The 26,821-nt window shown below is 42.4% G+C and overlaps 1 protein-coding gene across 1 annotated transcript in view; it reads left to right on the top strand.

Moving 5' to 3' along the window:
- Positions 1 to 26,489, top strand: part of Xkr4 (XK related 4) — a 326,088-nt gene extending 299,599 nt beyond the window's left edge. Inside the window, exons 3-4 of the mRNA XM_050118945.1 lie at positions 10,481 to 14,063; positions 19,781 to 26,489. Of these exons, the coding sequence (XP_049974902.1) occupies positions 10,481 to 11,427 (947 nt within the window). The 3' untranslated portion in view covers positions 11,428 to 14,063; positions 19,781 to 26,489. The remainder of the gene's footprint in view (positions 1 to 10,480; positions 14,064 to 19,780) is intronic.
- The last annotated feature ends 332 nt before the right edge of the window (positions 26,490 to 26,821 follow it).

Raw genomic sequence — 26,821 nt, 5'->3', positions numbered from 1 at the left:
AGTTGGGTCTTTTTGCTTACTCTTTGTTCTTTAAGGGGCCTGCCACCTAGCTCCAAAACAACCACAAGAAGTTGTGATTTTCATGACTTTCCAGTAAAGTAAGTAAATACAAAAGAAAGTAAAGTACAGGGGTGGGGCAGAGAAAGCTGGGTTCTGCTAAGAATTGTGTTGAAGAATTATTGAATACTGTCATCCAGTATTTGGAATTTCCACAAAACATATTCTTGTATATTAGAGAAAATAAGAAATATATTTTTAAATCCATGATATAGGTCATTTTTTACCTGTACTGACTTTCATTAACAATTAAATAATTTTACATAAAAAAAATCCAGGCAGGCCAGGCGGTGGTGGTGCACGCCTTTAATCCCAGCACTCATGAGGCAGAGGCAGGTGGATCTCTATGAGTTCGAGGCCAGCCTGGTCTACAAGAGCTAGTTCCAGGACAGGAACCGAAAAGCTACAGAGAAACCCTGTCTCGAAAAATAAATAAAATAAAATAAAATCCAGGCAGATCTCCTGTACTGCTTATCCTGTTCTTCTTAAACAGATCACTCTCCCAAATCTACCAATGAGCTCACAAGTCCTGAGGGAGTCTTAATTCCTAGATCAACTTTCTTTACTAGGGATACACCTAGCGCCTTGAGCTCGCTGCATGGCTGAAATGTGCTCTATCACTGAACTATGACCCCAGAAGTCTGGCCTTGAACATTTTATGTCAGCCACATTGGTCTCAAATCCAGGAATTTCCTGTTTCTGCTTCCTGGGTACTGGGGCTCCAAGTGTGCTCTGCCACCAAGCCTAGCTTATCTGCTATTTTTTTTTTTTTACTCTACCTTCCTTGGGGTTTGTTTGCTCAGTCTTTCCACAGATTTGGTAAATTTATCCCACTGCTCCTCAGTATGTGGATGTCTAGTGCATTAATCTAGTCAGTGAAATTGGCCCTGTGCCAGCAAGAGCAACGCAGTAATCATTAATGTTGCTAACATTTGTATATGATCGGCAACATGTGGGCTACACGCATGGCAGAGTTCAAGGGCACCTTGAGAGCCATTGGTAAGAAGGAGCATAAAGCTCCCATCCGACGTGTTACTAGTATGTGCAGGGGCCAGGCTGAGAAAAGGAGCTCGCCTCCCAGGAAGCAGGGTACAGAATGGAGCATATGACGTGTGACAGGGCAGCTGGAGCCCAGGGACTCTCTAGTGCTTTCACTTAGTAAGTTCCTACCCACTTCTCTAAAAATTAGCACGCTTACAGAACTGTGCACCCTGTGCTCCTTCCTAGATCCCAATAGGGATGGAGAGGCAGCCCTCTCTGCCTTACCACGCTCCGACTCCAGCCTGTGTGTGGGATGAAGCAGATCTGAGACATTTGCTGTAGCTGAGTTGGCTAGCCGGATGAACACAAGGCTTCTGAATTTCCAAGCTGGCAGATACTATCAGAAACCATGATATAGCCATATGTAATATCTTCTCAAAGTCTTTGGTTTTTGTAATTGCCCAAATTTTCCTATTTATGAAGAGGGACATTGAAAAATAAAAATTGTAAGAATCTGTAGATGCTGACCATGTGGTCCTGCTGTTGAGACGCATGGCCCAGCATAAGATGGGACGCTAAAGCATGAGTGTTGGTGAGTGTTGCACCCAAATCACTGCCTCTTTTCCCATGCGCATAGTGTCTGTGGCTGCCTTTCCCTATTAATCTAAATGGTCATGAAAGAGAGCCATGTATCTTACAAAGCTCAAATTATGCATCTGAGCTCTAAGGAAAAGTTTACTTCTCTTAGAGTTGACTTAAGGGAAATGAATTTTCATCCTTTAGAAAGAGAGATACTTTGCTTTTTACCACGAGTTTCTTCAGCTCGTTGGCCGTTAAAACACAGCCATCCTGCTCTTTCTATTTTTATAACACAACAGCCCTACAATTCACATTGCAGAGAAGATGAAATCCTCGGATGGCTTACAAAATGCATGTGTATCCTCAGCAAAGCTAAACTTGATGTGGGATTCCCCCTCTGTATGCTGTGAATACCATTGGTGAATAAAGAAACTGCCTTAACCTGTTGATAGGGCAGAACTTAGGTAGGCAGGGAAAACTAAACTGAAGGCTGAGAGGAAGCAGAGTCAGGGAGAAGCCATGTAGCCCCCACCAGAGACAGACGCCAGAACTTTACCCTGTAAGCCACAGCCACATGGTGATACACAGATTACTAGAAATGAGTTAAATTAATATATAAGTGTTAGCCAATAAAAAGCTAGAGCTAATGAGCCAAGCAGTGTTTTAAATAATAAAGTTTCTGTGTGGTTATTTTGGAAGTCTGGGCAGTCGGGAAAGGAACAAGCGGCTTCCTTATAACATAAACTTACTAGAACATTCGAATACTTTAATCAGAACTACTACAAGGTTCAAAGTAAAGATTGAAGGGGCTTCTGCATATGAAGAAGGGAAAGGGAAGAGAGCTAGAACCAGGTAACCTTGAATTATTTTCTTGACTGTCACAGTGCCTACCCAGCAAAGGTCAGAGAACTGAAAACTTTGTACTTTCCGATTACAATCAGCTTAACAAGGTGAATTTATACTTGACTTTCAACGCTAAAGAATGCTCTACACACGTCAAGGAATTGGACACCATTCTGGTTCTCAACCCCCACAATGCTGTGGTCTTCTACTCTTGGGACACGTGCTTCCACTCAGATTGAACAATATTTTCCCTCAGATGGAAATTAAAGGAGACTGAGTGAGTGATATTAATAAATCAGAAAGCACAAAGAGAAAAGAAAGCTTTTCTCCCTGAGGCCTGAGCTTAAGATCCCTTTCATGAAAAGAATTTCAAACGGGAACCTTTGACCAGGTACAAACACGGATGCTCTGGGCTGAGACTAGCAGGTGAAGTCTAATTTAGCCTTAGAAGTCCGGTGCCTAAGAAGGTAGCACTAATTATAGGACCTCTTGGTCATGTGGATAGCCCGTGTATCTTGCCTATGGGAGAGTCAAGACCTTACAGCCATTATCTGTGTCCCATCCTAACTACTCCAACTTGTGAATGGCGACAACTTTGGGCTCCTTCACTTTCTGTGGTTTTGGATTCCTTGCCTGTGTTTGTGAACTGAGCTGTAAACACTCTAGGGGAAACTGTAAAGTTTCTTAGCAAGCCTCGGTGCCGGAATTCTCCTTAGCAATGAAGCAGTGAGTTAGTTCGGCCCTGCCCTAGAGAAGAAAGAATAGCCAGGGCTTTATAAATCTTTAACTGATTCCACAGGAAGGCAATACTGGGATCATCCTCTACAATTTTGTATATATTTAAAGCTTTTTCACAGCAACATCTTTCAAAGTGTTGAGGATTTGTTTGATTTCCTGTCTGTTTATTACTACTGCTAGAATAGTAATAAATCAGCTGGCGGCTAGATGAAAAACACCACAAATTTTGGCATGCCCAGTGCAGGAAAATGTTTTGCATTCTTCTCCCCTAGGAGGAGGAAACAGGTCCATTCCCTTTGTTGAAGAATCAAAGAATTAGCTTGATTCAATTCCCTTGAGCCTCCTCCATCTAGGGAATCAGGCTATCACTTCTATGAAGCAGTCTCTAGGGTTTTCTACAAAGCTAGTTTACAGCCAGACCACAAACAAAGAGTCAGGTTTGCTTCTGTAGTGTGTGGGACATTTGCAAGCCAAAATGAAATCTCAATAGAGCAGGATGAGGGGAGAGGGCAAGAAAGCACTGTGCAACCCTTCTGAACCTCTTGTGTGCTCCGTGGTCTGACTTTGCATTTGGCGTAGGCTTTCTCTGCCTCCCTTGCTCACTCCTTCCGATTACGTGTGATGCATTGAGGGCTGGAGAATCAGTTAACAAGATGGTGATAGAGGGCCTAAAAGCTTCCTCTAACAGAAACCACAATAACTGAACAAACACAACAAACATAATTATAAACTGGCTCTGTGTTGTGCAGAGGGCAGCGTCTGACATGGAAAAGCACCCAGGGAAAAGAGCCCAATTTAGAGCTAAAAGCTAGGAAGAGCCCCTTCATTGTCTAAAGACTACAAAATCAAGGGACCGTTCGATTACATTCCCAAGGGTCCCAGTCCCATATTCATTATTTCCAAGAGGAAAGATTTAAGTTAAGATGGCAGGGCTGCAACTCTCCATCTCTGTGAGGCAGAGTTCAGACTGTCATCTTTTTAAATACTAATACAAACAATTGCCTGTACTGCTCATTAAAGCTGCACAGAGACACAAATCTCAGGGAGATTATTTGAGCACAGGTTACTTGGGATAAAAAGCAAAGGTTCACAGTGCGGTGTCCTTTGGATGGGAGCCAGGGGAAGCCTTGAAAGTGGATCAGGATTTGGAGCAAAGCCATGGAATACAGTTGGGACACGGAGGGGCGGGGAAGTAGCACAGGAAGCTCTCTCTTCATTAATTTCTCTCGCTGTAGCAATATGCCCGAAGCTGTAGCCTTTATAAAGAGTCGGTTTGGTTTGGTTTGGTTTGGTTTGGTTTGGTTTGGTTGGTTTGGTTTGGTTTGGTTGGTTTGGTTTGGTTTGGTTTGGTTGGTTTGGTTTGGTTTGGTTTGGTTGGTTTGGTTTGGTTTGGTTTGGTTTGGTTGTGGGGTTCATGAGGAGCAAGGTGGCAGCACCCGACCTGGACTAGCAGATGGTTCTTCAGTGACGGGGTCCTAAGGAAAGAAAAAGTACAACATCTTATTTACGGTTTTCTGGAAGTGAAAATGGGAAAAGATCCGCAGCCACTACCACACACTGGGAAGAGATCAGCAAACTAATCAATCAACGTTACACGAGGGGAACACGAGGCGTCACAAGAACATCACAGACTGAGCGCACAGGGGTTGTTGGGACTGATAACAATAAACAGGTTGGAAGAGAAGGTGTTCTCAGGACCTGAAGTCACAGTTCACCCAAGGCCCTGGCCCCAGACCGTGACTGGCTCTGCCAAGCATGTTCCCAGTTTTAGCAAAAAGAATTGTGTTCCTTCTCCAGACATCAAGACCTAGGAAAAAGCGCTGAAGCAGCCTGCCTTCAACAACTTTCTTCTGGAGGAAGCTTCAGGCCAGCTGACATCACAGTGGTAGGAGTGTGTGTGTGTGTGTGTGTGTGTGTGTGTGTGTGTGTGTGTGTTTGCATGTAACAAAAGGCATGTGTAAAATTGCTAGACTCACAACAATCCATTCTGGTGGGAGAGACATGACTCATCCCTAAGAATGAGCATTAATCTATTCATGAGGGTGGGGCTCCTCATCACTTCCCCACCAGGCCCGCCTCTTAAAGTTTCCACCCTATCATCAACACACTGGCAACCTAGATTCAAAATCAAGAATTTTGAGGCTCAAACTACAACCAACCATTGCACAGATTTTTAGTAAATTACATTTTGAAGTTAGGAATGGGCACAGTAAAACTTACTTCACTAATAAAATCATTGATTTTTAGATACCTCAATTCCAAGTTATGTTCAATAGCAACCCAAAACAGGAGGAAAGAATGATAAGAGTAGAATCAAGGAAAGGGAGAAAAGATCAAGAGATAGACAAAGGGAAGATAGGGGAAGCAGGCCCAAGGATAGAGGCATCCTAAGAAGTAAAGAGGGAAGAGAAGTACAATTGCTGTGCACTGACAGAGTGCCTGGCAGAAACAACACCAGGTCACTGAGTCGCATTAGTATTAAACACATACAATTATCTGGAAGCTCTTCATGCAAAATAGACCAACTTCTAAACAATTTTTGTCTTGGCTTACTAAACTCTTCAGTATTAAAGGCACAAACTGGAGGTCCCCAAGCAGACCTCTCTTGACCTGGGGAGCTAAAACTAAAACACCGAGGAAGCAGTATTTCCAAGGCTGCCATACCTTTATCAACTCTAGTCAAAAGGCAAAAAGTCTGCACCAATCTCTAACTGTCACCCATCGACCTGTCTTTCTATCCATCTCTACCAACTTTGAATGATGGAGTTAGCTGTCATTCCAACCTTGGGATCATTTTATTCAAAGTCAGACTGGTTTCTGGACAGCAGTGCAATAAGACAAAGCCGAAACTCTTAGATCAGGTAGACATGGCCTGAGTGAGTGCTTAAGACTGCATGGGAACACATGACTTTGGGTGGCTTTGCAACATGGCATTTCACTCGAGCTGTGCATGGACCCTGTTCTTAGAACTGCAGCAGCCTGCCTGATTCGCGTTCTCTTTCCTTCTGAGAATACTGACCAGCATGGAGGATGAAGGGGGGAGTCATGTTCTTTCCAAGAAAGAGCAAAGGCTGTCACCAAAAAGCCAGGCTGCTTCGAGGTGAGGTCTCAGATAAGCAGACATGTGTGTGGTCAGGACTGTGTTGGGTTTGAGGCATTATAGGATATGGAATGACTCAGGCCAGGAAGGGAAATGTCCCAAGGTTTCTTCCCCAAGTCAGTAGCTCAAAGACCAGCAGATAGACAAAAGCAGCAGGAAGCTCATGTGAAATAAAGAAGTGATGGTCCAGTGAGTAGTGTTTCCCTAGGATGGTGGAGGCCCAGGAAAGGAGCATGTCAAGAGATTAATGGAAGAATAGAAAACAGAGAAAAATGACATAATAGCAACGGCTATTCTTGAGAAAGCAAGAGTTAGCTCTGAGGTAGATGAAGGCAGGGGTTAAACAGTTTAACCTGTTAAAAGTCAGGCTCAGTTTCTTCTCTGCAGAATGAGATCCATAGTGGTTGAGAAAGCTCAGAGGTCTATCTTAACACATTGAGGAATAATGTAAACCCCTTAAGTTCATTTTCACCATTAGAATAAAGTTTCCATAAGAAATATCTGCCGTGCGTTGCTTTGAAATGGACACACAGAGGCTGTAGAAAGACTCTTTCTATTTTAGTGTCTACTGTGGAAAAGCTGCATTGCTCTGTATCATTCATGCATTCCTAACTGAAATGTTTAACCCAACTGTAATTATAAGGGAAGAAAAGTAAAGTCCAAATGAGGAATAGTCCTGTCCTTGCCTGAGGTATTGCGATCTTCAGGATAGACCAGTGTCCCGATTAAAAAAAAAAAAAAAAAAAAGGAGCATTCCATACAAAAGAAAACTAAATTGGGAAACCCATGGGAAGTGAGTAAAATGTATTGTACTGATGTGGAATTGGCTGAAGATGATAGATTTCCTGCAATAATGGAAGAAAATATCCCCACTGGAGAAAGTGAGCACTGGCATCCTTAGGGTAAGGATGTACAACCCACAGGATTTATGGGGGAGGTGCACGAATCTACTTTAGCACTGCAGACAGCCAACTGATGGTATTTGCATAAAGATCCTATACTTGAAGCACTCCACGGCAGGTGTGAATTTCTAAGCGATCGATTGTAATTTGTAAGAAATGAAGCTGGTTATTGCGATCTTCTTCATTTCATATATTTCATATATATTTCATATATTTCATATATATTTCATATATATCATATATTGACGATATATTTAGGAAAAGAAATTAACACTAGGGAGTTTAATTCTAAAATGGTCATGAACTTCTGATTAGATCTGTTTTTGTCTTGTAATAGTTTACAGCTAAATGAATAAATATGTGATATATTTATGCACACACATACTTGCATATATGCATACATACATATGAGTGTAACAATAATGAAAAAAGGCCATCAGCTTGAGAGTGGGAGAGTCGTGAGAAGGGCTCAAGGGAGGGTAGCAGGGAGGGGCTGGAGGGAGGAAAGGGGAAGAAAGTGACTTAATTCTATTTCAGTTGGCACATTTTTTAAAGAATGAAAAAATAATGAATTAATCAATAGCAAAAAAACGAAAAAGAGAAACCCACTTGTGGCTAAAAGAGTCAAGGTTGACATGAATTTCTCTCCAGTATAGATCCTCTTAATTGTAAGTCACGTGTGCAGAAGTCAAAGCAAAAGTCAGAGTGTTCCATTTTTTGTACTTCCAGCCTGTCATCTTCAATCCCCAGTGTGTCAGATGGGTAGACTTGCTCAGAAAGATTGCAGGGACGTTTGGAAGCGATTAATTTTCTATTCTTCTGCATTTGGTAACAGGAACCTTTATGATGACATGTTTGCAGCTACTACAAGTTGAGACTTTATCTAAAAAACTTAGAACCAGAAATATTTCAAATTTTGAATTACGGTGCAAGAATTCAGAATAACTGTTTTGCTCTGCTTATACATTCTTAAATACGAGATTTAGATCAAACATGTGTTCATTTGTGTCGCATAAGCTTGCACGCATGCTCTAAAAGTCACTCTGCACAGTATTTTTAGTGCGACTGCACTTTGACTGTAAGCCAATCCCATGAGGCCAGGTAGGGAACTTTCTATCTGCAATGTCACGTAAGCACACATTGGGATTTAGGAGCCTTTAGGACTTTTTTTTTCCTTTTTTGGATTAAGGATGTTCAATACAGAAAACAGAAGCTACTGTTACTTTAGTAACAGCTTCCCTGGTCAAATCAAAGCCATCTTTGGTCTGCGGAAACCTGGCATTAAATAATTGGCTTTCCCAGGTGTTCTCCACTTGGGGCTTTCTGAAGGAAGGCAGCGTGCAGAAAGAGCAGAGGCTTCCCGGCCCAGCAACAGGAATCACCTTCAATACATAGAGTACAACCTTCTCAAGAAGCTGCAAACAGCACCCAGTCACCCCAGTGGTCAGGAATGAGGCATGAGGATTGGAACTCAGGGCAGCCTGTGTGGGACCATCTCCAGAAAAGGGCGATGCAGGCTGTAAGTCTGCAAAAAGTGCAGATGCAGAGAGATGAACAGCTCCCTAGGCTGTGCAGTACAGATGTAGATGTTGGGATTAAAATGACACCATCTTTGATCATAAAGTCATCAGAATGTGACCAAATTCATCACATAGATGATCTTGTCACCTTTGGTCTCCCATCCTCTCTCTCTGGTTTGCTTGTTTGATGTTTGTTTCTTTGTTTGCATGCTTGTTTTTTATACTCTTTCTTTGGTTTTCATTCCTGAATTTTCTGTAGCTGATACTCTCCATGGTGCAGGAATAGAATTATCATAAACTCCTTTGTGTGCTGGTCTCTGGACATGCAGAGCTGAGGAAGACTTCTAGCATTAGCAATGTGCATGCTGGCTGGAAAATCATCTGAAGGTCCCCGTACCCACAAAAAGGAACAGGTTGCCTGCTTGATTCCTTGGGGGCAAGGCAGAAGTGCCTGCTGGGAACTATTATTTATGAATACGTAGGGGCATTCAAAGAAGACTGGTAAGAAGTGGTGGTCGGAACTCAGTGTTTGGCTGTTGTTTGCTTTGTTTTGTTTCCCGTCAGTTTTACTCTTTTTTTTTTCATGACTGCTCTTTAAAATTCATTTCTCATTAGTGGGAGCAAGCAAGGTTTCTTCAACAAAAATACTTTTCAGAGAAAAGTATTGATTCCATCTGTTTCCAAATAAGAAGAAAAAAAAAAGCAATGGTGCTGCCCAGCTATGATTGGTGAGAGGTCTGGAAAGGGAAAAGTCAGACCACTTCTTAGTCTTGGAGAAAACAAAAATGTCATTGTTCCTGAAGCAAGCCAGCTGCCACACAGACTGACAAAGCACAATTCTCCCAAACAAGTCTTCCAGGGAGGTTCGTGTTTGAAGGTTAACAGCGTCCGCATCTGGACCATACACGTGAACTTTGAGAGACACCGGGTAGAGCTAGAGTGTAGGAAAGCAATGGAAAGATCCTGCTTTCTCAGAGACTAGCAGCCAGGCAGAGCTGATGATAAAGTCAGAAAAGTGATTTCTGAGCAACTATTAATTTATGGAAAGCAAAGGGTGAAACGCCAGGGAGCGGACATTTCTTTCTTCAAGGATAAGGCAGTAGGCAGGTATGAAACCTTCGGGGAGAGTACTGGGTGGCGTTCAGAGGAGCAGCACCCCGGGTGTCACAAGAAATAAAAACAAATTTGTTCCATGGAAATGTCTTTATCATAAAGAAGGAGTGAACCACCTTTGGGAATGGGCTACATATCATTCTTGCTTAGAAGTAGGAAAGGAAAGCAACTGTTAGTACGTCTGGCTTCTTCCACCGCTGTCCCTCTTACACAAAGAAAGACACTCCAAGCTGAAAGGGATCAGCACTTTTAAACAAGCATATTGGTTTCAAAAGCAGGCAACAGTCAACATATGAACGCAAGACTTTTTTTTAAGCTGGAGCAGCAGCCCACGGCCGTTTCCCCACTAAGCAAAGCAGGGTCCTTGGTCAGCTTACACACAAGCTAGCTCCACGACATTTCCCAATCTCAGACCTTGTGCCAGCTTTGTGGTCCCATTAACTCAGACCTTTTCAGAATTCTGCCATTTCATAGAGAACTTCTAGGACTTCCATACGGTTGTTTAGTCCAGTAAAACTCAAAGACATTCATAGCGTCTGATGCAGCCTAGCTAGCCGGTCCCAAGACTCCCAGGCCCACGTGCCTTGGCTTCCCCTACCGTCACTGCCTCTCGCTTTTGACAGCTGTCTTCCTGTTTGCCTTTGCAGGTTTCACAGCAGCAGCCTCCCTTGTGTCCTTGGCTTGGGCCCTAGCCTCCTACCAGAAGGCTCTCCGGGACTCCCGAGACGACAAAAAGCCCATCAGCTACATGGCCGTCATCATCCAGTTCTGCTGGCACTTCTTCACCGTTGCAGCCAGGGTCATCACGTTCGCCCTCTTCGCCTCCGTGTTCCAGCTCTACTTCGGGGTCTTCGTCGTGCTCCACTGGTGCATCATGACCTTCTGGATCGTCCACTGTGAGACGGAGTTCTGCATCACCAAATGGGAGGAGATTGTGTTTGACATGGTGGTGGGCATCATCTACATCTTCAGTTGGTTCAATGTCAAGGAAGGCAGGACACGCTGCAGGCTGTTCATTTACTATTTTGTAATCCTTTTGGAAAACACAGCCTTGAGCGCCCTCTGGTACCTCTACAAAGCTCCCCAGATTGCGGACGCCTTTGCCATCCCGGCACTGTGCGTGGTTTTCAGCAGCTTTTTAACAGGCGTTGTTTTTATGCTGATGTACTATGCCTTCTTCCATCCCAATGGGCCCAGATTTGGGCAGTCACCAAGTTGTGCTTGTGACGACCCTGCTACTGCCTTCTCTCTGCCTCCAGAAGTGGCCACAAGCACACTACGGTCCATCTCCAACAACCGCAGTGTTGCTGGCGACCGCGACCAGAAGTTTTCAGAGCGGGATGGATGCGTCCCCGTGTTTCAGGTGAGACCAACCGCACCGCCCACCCCGTCATCTCGACCGCCACGGATTGAAGAATCAGTCATTAAAATTGACCTGTTCAGGAATAGGTACCCGGCGTGGGAGAGACACGTGTTGGACCGGAGCCTGAGAAAGGCCATTTTAGCATTTGAATGTTCCCCATCTCCTCCAAGGCTGCAGTACAAGGACGATGCCCTTATTCAGGAGAGGCTGGAGTATGAAACCACCTTATAAAATGGAAGAAGCCACAAGGTCCCCATGAAGAGATGACAGCAGGGCTGTGACGATAGTGACCCTTCATCAAAGAGGAGGGCAACGAGCTATGTGTTCTTAGTCCAAACATTGTCATGGTATGGTTTGATCTTCCATTAGCTGACTGCCTGTGGCTGGTGTCCCATTCAAGCGGGCAGTGCTGAGAGTCTCTTACTCCACCTAAAGGGGCAATGCCAGCCTAATATGACTGTTGTTACCAAATTCCTCCAGCACAGGCTTGGAGCACATTCACCGGAGGGTACCATTATTATGAAAAACATGTTGCCTCTAATCATTAAGGTATTTTGATGGAGTTTACTGATGTTTGCATAAATATGTTCATACGTACACACACACACACACCTCCACCACCGCCACCATCACCACTATGACCACCAGCACCACCAGCGCTCTATCAAGAGTTGAAGTGAAGCTGGAGAGATGACCCAGTAGTTAAGAGCACTGACTGCTCTTCCAAAGGAGCCAGGTTTGGTTCTCAGCACCCACTTGGTGGCTCATAACTGCCTGCAACTCCAGTTCCCGGAGCTCCAATGCCCACTGTTGGTCTCCTCTGGCACTGCACACACATGGTGCACAAACATATATGCAGGCAAAATACCCAGACACGTAAAATCAAATTAAATCTCAAAAACAAGAGCTTAGGTGATTTCCTTGATGCAAAGTTCACAACAGACTCCGGGAAGGAAGCAACAGTGCTTAGAAAGACGTCATAAACCATTTTCTCATTGGAAGCCAGTAGCATATGTGGCGGAGCCTGTGCAGGGGATGGCAAATTCAAGTGTTTACACATACACTAGCATTGATCGAATGGTTCTCTTTCTACACATTTCAGGATTTGTTTCTTACTCTAGGTTTTGCAGGTGAGGGCATCTTTTATGACAGAAATCCTATGCAGCCCATGTGTGGCTTTGGATGAGACCAAGTAGCTCAAATCCATGATGGAAATTAAATTATAGTCACGATTCAGTATTCAATTGCAAAAATACCAGTTTATATGCAAAGAGCAGTTGGGGGAGGGGCAGGAGGAGAGTCAGATTCTCAGGTGTGTGCAGTTGGTATCAGAATGCATCCACAGAGCTGCAGGAGAGGGAGGGCTGTTTCCAGGTACAGAGTGAGCATGGCGAGCTGGTGTGATTCTGGAAACCGCATGCCACGTCCTCCTAGTGTCAAACTGTGTCCAGTCTGCAGAACTGATATGGAGTCCCCCAAAACAGAGAAGAAGTGGCATCCCAAAGCAGACAAGAGAAGAATAATCAGGTTGTCCAACTCTGTACAGACTTACCCTCTCCCACCCAAGGTCAAAGTGATGTGTCTCCTTGAGACTTTGGGAAACCTTTTAGCAGGCGTGAGCACACAGATGCAGTGTGGATGCTTTAAGGAGACGGCCTGGACTGCTTGAGGGCGTACCACTTCATCAGCTAAGATGTGTACTCAAATCATCTGTAAAGTCTCGCTCTTACCACAAGCTTCTGAGTTTTAAATACCTCCGTCCAGCAAGTAAACATTCCCGCTTTCTGTTCTCAGTGTCCTTGGTCATGGTGCTTTGCGTTGCATTAAAAGTGCCGGTCAAACTTTGATAGTATTTTTTTATAGTTGGTGCAGAGTGGAATAACTCATGGATTATTTCAATATTTTTGTAATAAAAATATAGGGTGTACATATAGGCATTGTTGCTTTTTTTATAGACTTGGAATTATTTAAAATACATTAAATGTCATCTTCACTTGGGATGTCAGAATCCAGTCAACAGATTCATCAGCCTGCCTCAACAGATTGAAAACACTTGGCCCTGGAGACATCACCTTCCTTTTTGCAATTTGACGGCCCAGGAATCTGACCAGGGTGCTATCAGAGCATCAAGTAAAGAGGGAAGTGGCCTAATTAGAAAGGGCTTGCGAAGACTGATCAGTGTCTCCCAGGAAATCAAAGATGGAAGTGATTTTGTTCATCCATCCATTAGAACAATCTGACCACAGTGGAAGATGTCTTAAACTTCCTTCTCTGGTTTTATACTCACCCAACTGATATATTAAAGATTAGTCAAGTCATTAAAATAAAAAAGGAAGAAAGTCAGTTTCATTTAACTCTTCACTGAAAATAGTCAAGATCTAGAGCCACCACCCATAATAAATGAGTCATCCAAAGACTGTGGTCCCCAAAGTAACATCCACAGGAAAGGACAGAGGGCTCAAAACAATTTTTTAAGACAGACAATTTTTATCAGACAAATTTCCTAATACTCAATGATTTGACCCTTCAAGCAAGATTTCCACTACAATTCACTAATCTTTTGTTGGAATGAAAAAAAATTCCCTTGCTGCCAGTAAAGCTTCAAGGAGGACCCTCATCTTCTAGGCAAATGGTGGACATTGTCCTGTTCCAGTGTAGAAGGAAATCACGATCATTTGGAGAGTTCTCCGCCGGTGTGCAGAACCATGCGCTATCAACTTCATTAGTTCCAAGACAACTTTTCACTGATGAGCTTTGGAGTCTGCCTTTCTCGAGGGATCTACAGCTCTGATTGTGAGTGAACAGCCGTTAACGTCACCATAGTGACCAGCCAAACAAGCCAATGGGAGCACCCGCTCTTGGATCACGTAAGTTCTAAGTTCCTTCTCAACTTCATCTCATGTGCAGCATGCTAAGGGTTAAAAGAGCTGTAGTATAAATAGGAAAAAAAAATGTGCTGGACTTTGTCTCAGTGGCAATATAGATGTAAAAAGCTTGTATTTCCAGTCACTCCCCAAATACAGTAAATATTCGTGGGTCTGACTTGTGGGAGGATCATGACGTTCCAGTGAACGATGGAGTCTTGTTGAAAAAAACAAGTTATCTGCCATGTTCCAGTTGTGGCTCTCCAATGTAAGAAAAGCAATCAACCGTCATAATATGGCTCCAGCAGGACTTGGTCTCGTTCTGCCGATTCAGAGAGCAGACACTGAGCTCAGACTGCTGGAGAACATAAACTCAGGCTCCAGAGTTAGGAGGCGGGATGCAGTGAGGCAGCATCAATCCGCAAATGAGCAATTTTAATTCTTCCTAAAATGTATTCTCCTCTGACATGAAGCTCTGCACAGAGTGGCTGGAAAATAACCAGACAGGGCGAGCAATGGCTGACATCCAAGTGGAAACGAGGGGCTCTGTCTGAGGCTGATAATACTGCCTCGGCGGACTCTACTTCCATTCACTTAAAAGGATAATCTTGCTATCTATCTCATGGCAGTCATTGTTTGCATGGGATGGTGATGTTTTCTAAACAGAAAGAAAATCTCTCTAACTAGCGTTTCTGAATTAATCCGTACTTAAAGAACACACAGATATACATCTTAACCATGCTGAGAGTTCATTCGTGTGGAAGAAAAGCATGGTTTCTTTTTCCCATGCCTCTCTGCTGCCCAAGAACGATGTCCTGGGCATTCCCTACATACTTACATCATCTTGCTTCCCTGGGTCTTGTCCAGTCCAGCAACCACCTTTTCAGACCCTCTGGGACAGCTCATCTGTGATGAATCCCACTCACACAGCAAATGAAATAAATTCCCTGACTAAGAGCTTAAGGTTCTGTAACTCAAGTGTCAGCAACAGGCAAGTTACACAGGTAATTGGGAGATGACTGAACTCTGAGGATAGATGAAAAGCAGTGAATCTCTAGGCACACAGTTTATTTTATGCATAAGTGAATATGGGCTAACCATGTGGTTTAGCAGGCCAAGGTGCCTCTGACCCTGATAGTATGGGTTCAGTCCCCCAGAACCCACATGGTAGAAGGGAGAGCTAACTCTCAAGTTACTCTCCACATACATGTTTTGGCAGGTGATTGCCCACACACATATACATTAAGTAGATAGATAGATAGATAGATAGATAGATAGATAGATAGATAGATAGATAGATAGATTATAGATTTTTGAAGTTTTGTGCCTATAAGATGACTCAGTAATAAAACTTGTCAGTGCACAATGGTGTAAACCTGACCTGAGTTTGAACCCTAAAACCCATGTAAAGTTGAAAGAAGAGAAGTAACTCTACAAAGTTGTCCTTTGACCTCCACATACACACCATAGCACACATGTCCTTTCACACACATGTGATATATACACAGACACAGACAGAAAGACAGACACTCACATCATATTAGTATACACACACAAATACACACACACATAAATTTAGAAATTCATGGAGTAGCCTAAATCTCCATGACTCTTTGAAATCCCTTATTGCTAACATATAGATGACAAGAATAAAGTACATTCTGTTCTTCAATGCCTAGGAAATGGTATGTTATTGACATGTAACCTTTTAGACAAGAATCTTCTATGCATTCTTTTTTTTTTTTAAATCAACTGTCCTTACGGTCCAGGCCTATATAACATGCAATTCCTTGCTTTTTAGCTTGGGTGAACTTTACCCTCCTTAAGCTTCTCATCACTTAAGTGGCTTGATTGAGAACTTCCGTGTCACTCCAAAGTTCCTGGAATCCGTTGGACTAAGCCAAGGAAAGCCTGTATGTTCACACACGATTGAGCATGGCTGTGCAGTCACTTTCAAATGCAGCTGATGCTACTGGGGGAAGGCAAGTTCTGACACAATGTTTAGACAAGACTCCAGAGAATTTGTTTCTAATGAACCACTTTCCAGACTAAATACGTGCTCCCTTGCTTTCCCCACAAATCTTTGCCATTAGCCATGACTGTTTCTATATAAAGCTTGGAGTAGATGCCTGCATTTTTCGGTTTTCAAGGAGAATTAAAATAGTTCCAACTGTCTATCAGAATCCAGCTCTGGGAGAATGGGGGAGCCGGAAGCTGGCAACACAGCAGCACTGAGGTGGACCTTGTTATCAGTTTACTGATGGACACAATCATTTCCCACTCCTTTGACTAGTCATCCAGCGTCACTTTTATAAACAAAGTTGTCACATCTGCCAGCTTTCACTCGTGGCAGCCCTCTGCTACCCAACATTTGATGCTTCTATGTGACTAGGAATTGGTGGTTTCACTTTAGTTCCCATTGCTGAGCCTCTTTCCCCAGCCTGTATATCCAAACGGGAGATGACCTAATCACTAGACGACATCCTTTCTCCTCTCTCAGACGCCTATATTAGCATCAGGTAATGACAGAGCTCTCTGCCAACAGGTCTTGTCCAGTTGCTATTCTGAAAATAGGCCCACTGCAAGATTCTGGATTCTTTCTTGTGACAGACAGCCTCACCGGGATCATTAGCCATTTGAAAGGAAAACTGCTGCATGTGGGTGGAATTGGATAAAAACATAATGAGTCATTTAATTTTGCTAATTGTAGCAATTAGGCTACTCACAAGCAGCTCCCACCGCAGAGAGCCAAATGGAAGACATGGCAAGCAGCCATGTGCCCATAGAAATGAGGGGCTCAGAAACTCTCCAGAGGGTGGTCAAGGCATTCAGCAACCTCACCCTCTACCTGAAATTTTCCCTGGATTCCACAAGGAAGCAATAATTAGACTCTTGTTTATTGCATGCAGTAACCCTGCCCCCGAAATGCAAAACTTAGAAAACTGGATAGCCCAGGCTTTGCTACTCAAGGAGGCTTGCTGCCTCTGACTCATCTAATCAATCGGGTAAAAGGTCTGCATATTATACTGACAAACACAAGCACAAAAACAAACTAAGTTAATGCTGCTTTGGCTAGCTTGTTTGCCCGTAGCTTTCCTTGCTGTTTGATTTCCATAGCATATGAGAGTATCATTTTGAAGAATTCACTGTATGCTGGTGCTGTGCTGACAACCCTTACCTCTGGGGTCGCATGAACACCTCACAACCAATGGTGAATGATAGCATTTTTGTATGACACAGCTTCAGCTCAGAGACAGTAAGTGGCTTGCCAAAGGCACCACAACTAGGCTAGGGAAACCTAGAAATAAAAGTTAGACCCAACTTCTACCAACTAAAAGATTTTTAAGAATTGTGGCAACCTCACCAAGCCTACTTTTGATTCAGCAAGTCGAATAGAAAACCAGAATCATGTCCCAATTTTTTCGAGGAACATTTCATAAAACTCAAGTAAGTCTACCAAAATGTAAACCTCAAAGAACTACCGATGGTAAGAAATGGAAGTCTCTATCACATGAACCTGAATACTACTTCAACTCTGACTCCTTATGTGTGGATCAGTGTTCTTTTTCCATTTAGGCAGTAGTTCCCAGTCCATGACCCCAATTTGCACTAAAAATACCAGAAATATAAAGTAACCTGGGACTTCTTTCCTCATAGTCTATGTATGTCTCATATCATTACCCAATTAGGCAGACTAAAAAATAAGTTATCAAATCTACTTAGTGAAAGAAAGAGACTCTGAGATGACATCATTTTCATGCTATAAAGTAATTTATTCCCATTGCCTTATTTTTTATTAAATTTTGTGTACTATCTTATGTGACAAGAGTTTAAGAGGATTTTTAAAGCATTAGCACTAATCTAGAAACATCATCTTAGGTTGAAGAATTAGATTCAAAGACTATACCAGTGTTTATTAAATAGTTGCTGAATTATAAAACATTTGGCATGTTCTTCCGCCACCCCTCGTGAACTAGAAAGGGGATGGCTAATCTGCCCATCGAGGCCCTTACTTCGGAACATGCATTACATAGGAACTGTGTGTGTAGCTTGATCAGATGCTGAAAAAGTAGCAGATAATAAACCAAACCATTTCCCAATATACTGTTGGTTTTTAAAATTCCCCCAATGTATGGTTTCAATGGCAAATCTAAAGCAACATTTAGCCTCCTGCTTTAAATTAAACAGGTCTTGGAGAAATTATGTTAAATCAGAGCTCCGTAATTTTAATAGAATATTAAAGGAAATCTCCATTGTTTTGTAGATAAAACAACTGGGATCAGGAAAGCTTTGCAATCAGGGTCACGTAGAAGACCCTTATTGATTCCCTTGGTCATTTTACTCAGCAAGCCTGCCCCCTTGTGACCACAGCCCCTAGACAGCAAACAGGTACAAGGCAGCATTTGTCCTAGCAACTGACAGTAGGTTTTCTGCTGCTCAGCTGGTTCCCAGGCCTCATCTCCTACCCTTTTCTGCTCTAGCACCCTGATGCTGCCCTAACCACCATCTATACTTAACTCGACAGTGAACAGTAAAGAAACAGGAACTTTTCTAGGATTTTCCTCTAACTACCAATAAGCAATTGGCCCACAGCAACAGACATGCGGCAGCTACATGACCGTGAGCCCTATGTCAGTGCTAAAAGGGAGAGAAGAGAACAGTGATATCACATCCTGACAGAGCTTCAAGCCACCATCATCACATCCAACCCCAGGTCATCACTTTTTAGACATTTAGACACACAATAGAAGCGTATAGTTGTGGATGAGATGCTTGCAGAACAAAGACCTCATTTAACATCAAATTAATTAATTAAAATAATAAGCAAATATTAGCAACATGGTACAACACAAAATTTTCTTTTGTGCTAGTACTGAAACCTGCCACCTACTCTGTTATTAGAGTTTCAGAAAATGCGAGGTCTTGTGTCTTTATTATACTTCGATCTACCAAATTAAACCGGTTTGCCCTTTCCTTTCTCTCCTGCTTAATTTGCATTAAAATGGAATTAATCACATTCTTACTTCAAGTGTTGCAAATGGGAACAAATGGAGATGTTGGGTTTAAGCTAATTTAATTTAACTACTGTAGTGGCATTCTGATATGGAGTTGTATCCAATCAACATCTAATTATTTCAAATTAGTTCATTCTCAGTAAGTTCTAAGATACCCCTAAGTGTGTGGAAAATACATTTTGAGCTTCCATCACTGGAAGAAATTCCTGTTTTTATCCCAAACTTGCAAAGTGTCCTAACGCACACTCACACTGCAACCCATTGTGGCTGGAAAGCCGGCACTTGATTTGAGGGTGTTGAGTACCATAAAGTTCACACGGCAATTAAACGTTGACCTGTGGTTTTCTGTGGAGCCCCCATGATTATTTTTTTTATTCTGCTCAAAAACAAGAAAAATGGGGCCCCGCCCTGTAACCAGAGGACCCCAGCCAGCTAGTGAAAGAATTAGAACTTGCTTTCACAACACTGACATACTCAGCTTCCCTTGCGAACCCTTTGAAAGCGCGGTGCATAATAAGCGGTAGGTCTCCAGAGTCGGTTCCAAAGGCTTGAGGGGAAGCATTGTCCTTGGTCAGAATTAGAGTCATGGAGCTCTGTGAAGAGAACTAAGGAGTGGAACGAGCCAGGACCCTCAGACACAGCCAAAGCTGCCACACAGCTCAGACTATTCATGCTTGGTCCCCCTTCTTTTTTTTTTTTTTACAGAAACACCTTGGAACTTGTCAAGTTTTACTGGAGATGAATTGGAGTTCATTAATCCAACAGACACTTAAACCTTGGAAATTCTTGACTTGTACTATTGTAATCAAACTACTAGGAGAGAACCCGAATCAGCAGATGGCAGAGGGGCACTTGCTCAGTGCCGTGCCCTGACGTGTCCACGCCTGAAGAGAACGACCTCTGAGAAGCAGAGCTGAGGAAATCGTGCTGCCTGGTCTCACACCACAAATGCCGTCAGTGTCCGTGGTATCCATACTCTTTCTTTACCTTTTCTAGTAAGAACTGCTTTAAAAAAAAATAATAAGCCAAGGAATTCCTGGGGGGCTTGTACAGCTCAGAGAGATGGGTATGGGTCGAAGGGACTTGCTTCAAGGGGATGGAAACCCACTTGGAAATGAAAAGAGTCTGTTACCTTTTCATAGGTGATCTTGAGTACCATCGCTGCTTTTGGTTTGTTCCATGTCAGCATGACAATAACCAGTGTGTAAAGCTTTCGTTGATAATTCAGTTTCAGAGGTGAAATCTGCAGTTTGAACTTAAAGGGGGTAGTTACAGAGTAATTTGATGCCTGCCTTCCTAAGTGGTAACATTACCAGTTCCAAGCCAGTATCCATTTCAACAAGGAATCAACTAGCCTATGACTTCTCAGACCACATAAGATCTCAGTTATGACCTGAAAGGTGACCAACCAAATGGCATTAATGCCAACATTTTCATTTACAAGAAGACAGGCGGACGGAGAATTTACAACCGTGATTTCTTTCATTTCTCTTTTTTCAAATAAAGGTGAAAATGAAGTTGTCAGAGTTGAGTTATAGAGTATGCGAGAGTGTGACGTGCGTGTGGCCTTGTTAAACTTTCCTTATACTCTTTTGGCTTCGGTTTTAGAAGGTAGATCTAGATAAAAGAGTAAAAGTCGTCAAGTGTGTGGAAGAAGAAGATGGAGTGCGGATCGCTGTGTCCCCATAGAAGCACTTTGGTGGCTCTAGCAGGATGTTCCCAGAGCTTCTGAGAGCACTCCTAGGAATCCATGCTGGTACGCAGGCAAGTTTTTTTTAGAGTGATCTCTGGATGTAACCATTAAAATTGAATGGTAGAAAGGCAACCTTCACAGGTTAACATGCTGAAAAATGCTCATTTCCTAAACCTACACCCTCCTGTGTAATTGTACCGTGAACTGGTTAACTGTGGGGACACAGGAACAATAACAGTGCTCCCTAATAAGGCTCAGGAGTATGTGTGACCATAATAGTGTTGGGTACCAGGATAGAAGGTTTCTAACAAGGTATAGAGCCAAGAAAAACCTCTCCATCTCTTGTTAGGAACACTTAAGTTTTTTTTTTTAAAAAAAAAAAAAAAAAGTAGCCACGTAAACTAATTTCTGCTATTCTGTAATTATGGCAATGCACATGTCCTCTTATAAAGGAACAAGGCCTGGCTAATGTGGGAATATGGGGGTCATATAGGAAGCTCCATTTCAAGACTGGCTCTTTCTAAGAAAACCTTAGCTCTGGTGGTTTTCCTTGATTCGTGATCCTGTAATGCTCTGTACCTCAAGAGCTGCTGGTGAATAATAAAACAAGAGATTATAAATCGCCCTTACTTATTATACATAAAGTATTTAATTATCCCTCTGTTAATAACAATGAGATTCAGGGTTACCATGGCCTTACTCATCATCCCATTGTAAATATGTCGGTCGCAACAGGTCTGTGTTCAAACGCACACAACCCAGTTCAGCCAGTATCATCCTTCTCGCAACACAGTTTGGATCTTGAGTCCATCAGTCAGCCACCTGATCTGTGCACCTATTCCGAGACTCCAAAGTCTGTGCAAGTCATTTTCAGAACAACAGAAGAAAACAAAAGGACAGTTATGCAATTTTCCCACCGAGACAAAATACACTAGACTGTTGATCACCCCAAAGGTCTGACTGTTCCTCATGACTGGCTTCTTTGAATTTTCCAGATGATTAACGAGCAATTTTCACCAAACCAAAGTAGACACTGTAGCGTTCTTTAAAAGTAAAGACTGTCCACCTGAATGCAAATACCCCTAGGAGTAATCAAGAAGTCGGCCGCTCAAGCAGCACCTATGGTCTTGTCGTGGCATGTATCTGGAAACTCTCTGCAAAAGTCCAGGAGTTCCAAGCCTATGGTTTCCCATCATGTTGTCTGGCGTGCACACAGACAAACTGCTCAGGTGTGACCGGTGGAACTTAATTTTCTGGCGTAGGAATCTTTTGTTGGAGACATTCTGCTGCTAACGGTTCTCTTTGCTGTGCAAAGAGAAATAAATTGTGCAGAGCAATTGTGGTCTACTTTTATTTTCTTTCTGAAGGCGTGTGGGTGGAAGGGATCGGGTGGCTAAACACAACTGCGTGAGGACCTCCTGAACATGGCTATTCTTCGAGGCCTTGCAGCAGCTTTCCTACACAAGGAAACTTCTTTTAGCCTTTGCTAGAATTATGTTTTATTATTTTATCGTTATTCTGCTGTTTGTAAATCTTAAACGTTTGCAAAATCTACCGAACAGAATGGTTTAAGGAAAATACAAAATTTTTAACTTTTTATTGTTCAAATACAACTCTTCATTTTATGTGTCACTTATAATATCTTAAAGCTAAAATTGTTTAAATCGTTTGATAGAATTGCTTCATGGTGAATGTTATGACTACAGTTGTAGGAGAAAGGCTTTTTTCCCCAAATCAAACAAGCTGTCTAACACTGGGATTCGGTGTGCTGATGTCATTCCAGTTCACAAGTGCTCGCTGCTTACTGTGAATATTCTAATGTGAGGGTTTCCCTGGTTAATCCCTGCCACGTTTCTCCAGGAGCGGGAAACAGACGTGCTGCCGCGAAGAGAAGCCGCCTTCCAGAAGGAGGGCTTCGGGCCTTAACACTGACCCAGATGTGTTGATTCCTGGTAATTTGGGGAATTGATCCCGCTCCTTCTGAGCTGCTGGGTGGTGAAGATGCGAATGTCCTCAAGTCGAGTGCTTGCCTCACTGTCTGACCTGAAGTTTGGCAGCAAAACACACAACCTGTCCGAGCTATTTCCCTTTAAGAGCTCTTCAGCGGCTCAGTGTACTCTGAGGCCCTTGTTGTAGGTGAACAAAGATCTTGAAGAGGAATTTGGTTATGAAAACATCTTGAAAGATTTCCAAAGACAGAGCAAAGGTTCCCAAGGACCTAGGTAGGGTTTTGATTGTGTGAAATCCTACGTTCAGAGTCAAGAATAACATCATGAGCAGATGACGAAATTCCTTCTTGAGTCTCTCCTTTCTTTAGATGTAGTTTCCTGAACACCTAAACCTCACCACTAAGCCATGTTTGTCCACCGCTACTATGCTGTTTTGTACCCTACCCTGAACACAGCTGTGACCACAGCTGAGGTGCCCACAACCCCCACCACCCAAACACTGCTTACATGCACCCTGAAGGTTTTGACTTTCCTTTTTCTCTTGGGATTTTAAGTCATCAGTCTCCGCACCTGTGTGTTACAAAAAAAAAAAAAAAAAAAAAAAAAAAACAGCAATTGATTGGAAGTCACACACAGAAAAGCTGTTTCCTTTATGGTCTTCGATTATGAGGAGATTGATGTGAAATTTATAGATTAGTAGAAAAGCAGAAATCCCTGTGTTGAACATTGTGACTGTTTTACACACGTTTAAAGATATTAAATGAAACAATATCTTTTTACACTATGGAGTGTATTCCATCCTGGGTACAGGCATGAGGGCTTGTGGCAGAGACAGCAGTAAAGAAACCAGGAATCTGTCCACGCCTGGGTCCTAACCCTACTCTAGCTCTTTACCTCGACACTTACTTTGGCCTCATTGATCCCATATAAAAGAGTGAGGATATTTATTTACCTACCTCATAGGGCGTTGTAAAGAATGCAAGAGCTGGCAAAGACTTGGGTTAGAGAGTACCACGTGGAGAACCATGTGTACCACAGAGCTAAGAAGGGTGGGTACTGCAATTGTCTGAGAAATAGCTGTTCCAGTTAACACAAGAAACTTTACCCTTAGAGGTCTAGGTAGAAATTATAAGCCTTTAATGAGAACAAGCAGCTCTCATATAGACCTGGAGTGTCTCCAGGTAGATAGACCTCTTTCTTCTTAATCACATCGAATTGTACTAAGTGTTCGTAAATACATCTAGAAAACTGGCCCTTTCTGATACCTCAGGAGTTGCATGGCCGCCCCCATTTTTTTAGAACCAGGTACAGTCTAACGCAGTACTGGTGATGCCAACTGGAATTCTAGAGCCGAGTCCTGGATGGCTATCTTATTAAGATTTGATTTGGAATGATTTAACTGGGTTTGTGTTTCATTCCTAACACAACACCTTTGCCGCAGAAGAACGTGGAGCCCCCTTCCTGTTTAGTACTCTTGAGCTGATTTAACTTCATGTTAGAAATGTATTTCAAACATTTCAGAGAAGTGCTTGTACAAAAGTTTCAGCAATATACTGAAATGAGTGGGCCTGCATAAATGCAATACACAGAAGTGAGTTCTATGAAAGATTTCAAAACGCAGGAAGATGTAGGAAAAAGAGCCCCAGTGAAATCCTATACACCTCTACCAAAGCAATGTGTCCCCTTGCTTTAATGACTAAACTTATCTAGAACTAGATGTATATGAGTTGGGGCTATAAACATTTGCAAGTTTTGAGTCATAGGGGCAATACTGTGAAGTAAGAATATACCCATGGAACTATGTTAGAAATAGGGGTAATATTTTAAGGATGTGGCTCCCTTGTTTAACAATTATACTCATCTACAAAATAAATTTTATAGTCTTAAAAATTGAAATAGTTTCCAAATTTTCCCTTGAGGAATGAATTCAAAATCATACTGCACTTGAATTACATACTATGTTGACATCCGATATAATCTCTTCTGGACTCTAAAATTTATTTTCCATTGGACTTAATCAAAGATTTAAATTTTCAAATTGGTTAAGCATTTCTAATGCATGACATTAGGCTTTCTGCAGCATGATTATATCATAGAAAATTGTGTGACACCTTCAAACTATCTGCACTGCCAGAAAAAAACTGTTAGCACAGACTGGTCATGTAAGCACCAGGCATGAGTCAAAGGTAATTTGAATATTCCTCCATTTCTATCCCCTTCCAATATCAATATTTTTCTACCCAAAATGCAAAAGTGTATCCTTTCTATCATGAAACTAAAGATCAGTTTTTATTCAGTTTTATACAGAAACCTGAAGTCAACTATTCGGTTGAATTTCAGGTGGGTTTTCTGGGATTAGCAGGAGGCCGTGGAGAGAACATGCGACGGAGAGGTTTTATCACCAAGTGCAACACAGAACCTAAGCATGCCAGGGCTGGACAGCTCTGGGAAGCCATGGCTTAGGGTTTTCACCAGCAGAGAAAAGCACAGTGCCAACAACGCGTCCTTTAGCACAGATGCATGTGATTACTCACTCCAGGCCCATCATTCAGCAAGCGCCACATATCTGATTGTTTGTAAGTACAACTGCCAAGTTCTATGGCTGCATCTGGCTAACATTCTTTCCAATGAACAAGTGATAAACCCAGGCACACAGAGATAAATTCTCGCCTGCTTAAAAGAAAGATCTCCCAGTTTATTTATATCAACTATATCACTAATATATTAACTTCACAAAGCTTTCTCATCCACTCCTTGGTCAACGGTATATTTAAGCCTCGCTTTCTCTCATCAGTGGGGCAAAATGGAAGAGGACATGGTTGACCTGAATGGGAATCTTGCTTCTGATAAAAAGAGAGAGAGAGAGAGAGAGAGAGAGAGAGAGAGAGAGAGAGAGAGAGAGAGAGAGAGAGAGAGAGAAATCCTGCTTTTCTTCTCCATAGCCAGATAGCTCAGTAGCCTCAAAAGGACCCGGTGATAGATGGGAATATGGCTTCCTGTTCTCAGAAGGAAGAGAGTCAACAAGAAACCAAGATGTCTGTCCTCTTTGAAGCCAAGCAGTACCCTGAATTTAGAGCTAATGTGAGAGAATACTGTCTCTCCTTTTGGTTACCGCTCTCTCTCATTCTTTTGCAGTTAGGCTTGAAATTTCCAGTAATGATAAATAATGTTACTTTGTATGATGACTTCAATGTATGTATTGTGAAAGAGTTAGCTACAAATGAGAAGACTGGGAAGCTTGCTTCCTCTGTATTTACATCCAAGCAAGGGTTTGGGAAAGCACCAGTCACGCTGACAGTCTGGCTGAACCAAGGGTATCCGTGAGGACAACCGCTTTGCTTTGTATGAAGCCATCGTACAAGGTGAACCTGCTTCCAAATGACAAGGGTTTGGACAGCTGACATAGGCTCTTCATTCGCTCATGATTTTGTCCTGTAAGTTTCACATTTAACTACCTCAGCTACTGATGTTTGCTTTAGAAACACCGTTCACTTCGCCATTATTAAATTATTTCATGCAAAATATCAAAATGTTATTTGGTGTGAAACAATTTTCAGAAGTTTTAAAAAGGCGTAAGCAGCTCGACGTCCGCCAGTTCTACTGTTTTTGGTTTCTTTCTAAGCATAGTTTGGAATTAAAAACAAAAACCGCTTCCACCCAGCATAAAGAGAGGTTGTATATATTTACTTAATTTGCCTTAAATATGTTGTGGGTTTTTTCCTCTGTCCATTTATTTTTTTCTAAATTTATCTCTGAAAAAAAAAAAAACAATGCTGGTAGATGAAGAACGACTTGAAGAGAACAGCCACTGGGTTCTCAGCTCCCAACTTCAGCTTACATAGTATTCTGATCCACAGTCGCCATTTTTGTGTTTCTCCCTCCATTTCAGAAATAAGGTGTGTGCAGGCAACGTGAAGACACTTCCCCTGGACAGCGCGGTGCCTGGCCTCGGATGCAAACCTGCCGGTCCTGTGCTCTTACTTTGTAAACATTGTACAAATGTACTTGGAATTTTATTTGGAAAACAAAAAAAAAAGAGTTAAATGAGTTATTAAATTCCTTCCTGTAAATATATAGAGAGAGATATACATATTCCAACCCCGC

The sequence above is a fragment of the Alexandromys fortis genome, unplaced genomic scaffold (assembly GCF_014885135.2).
Source record: "Alexandromys fortis isolate MF-2015 unplaced genomic scaffold, M_Fortis_MF-2015_v1.1 scaffold_18, whole genome shotgun sequence".
NCBI lineage: Eukaryota > Metazoa > Chordata > Mammalia > Rodentia > Cricetidae > Alexandromys > Alexandromys fortis.
This window is presented reverse-complemented; position numbering and strand designations above follow the sequence as displayed.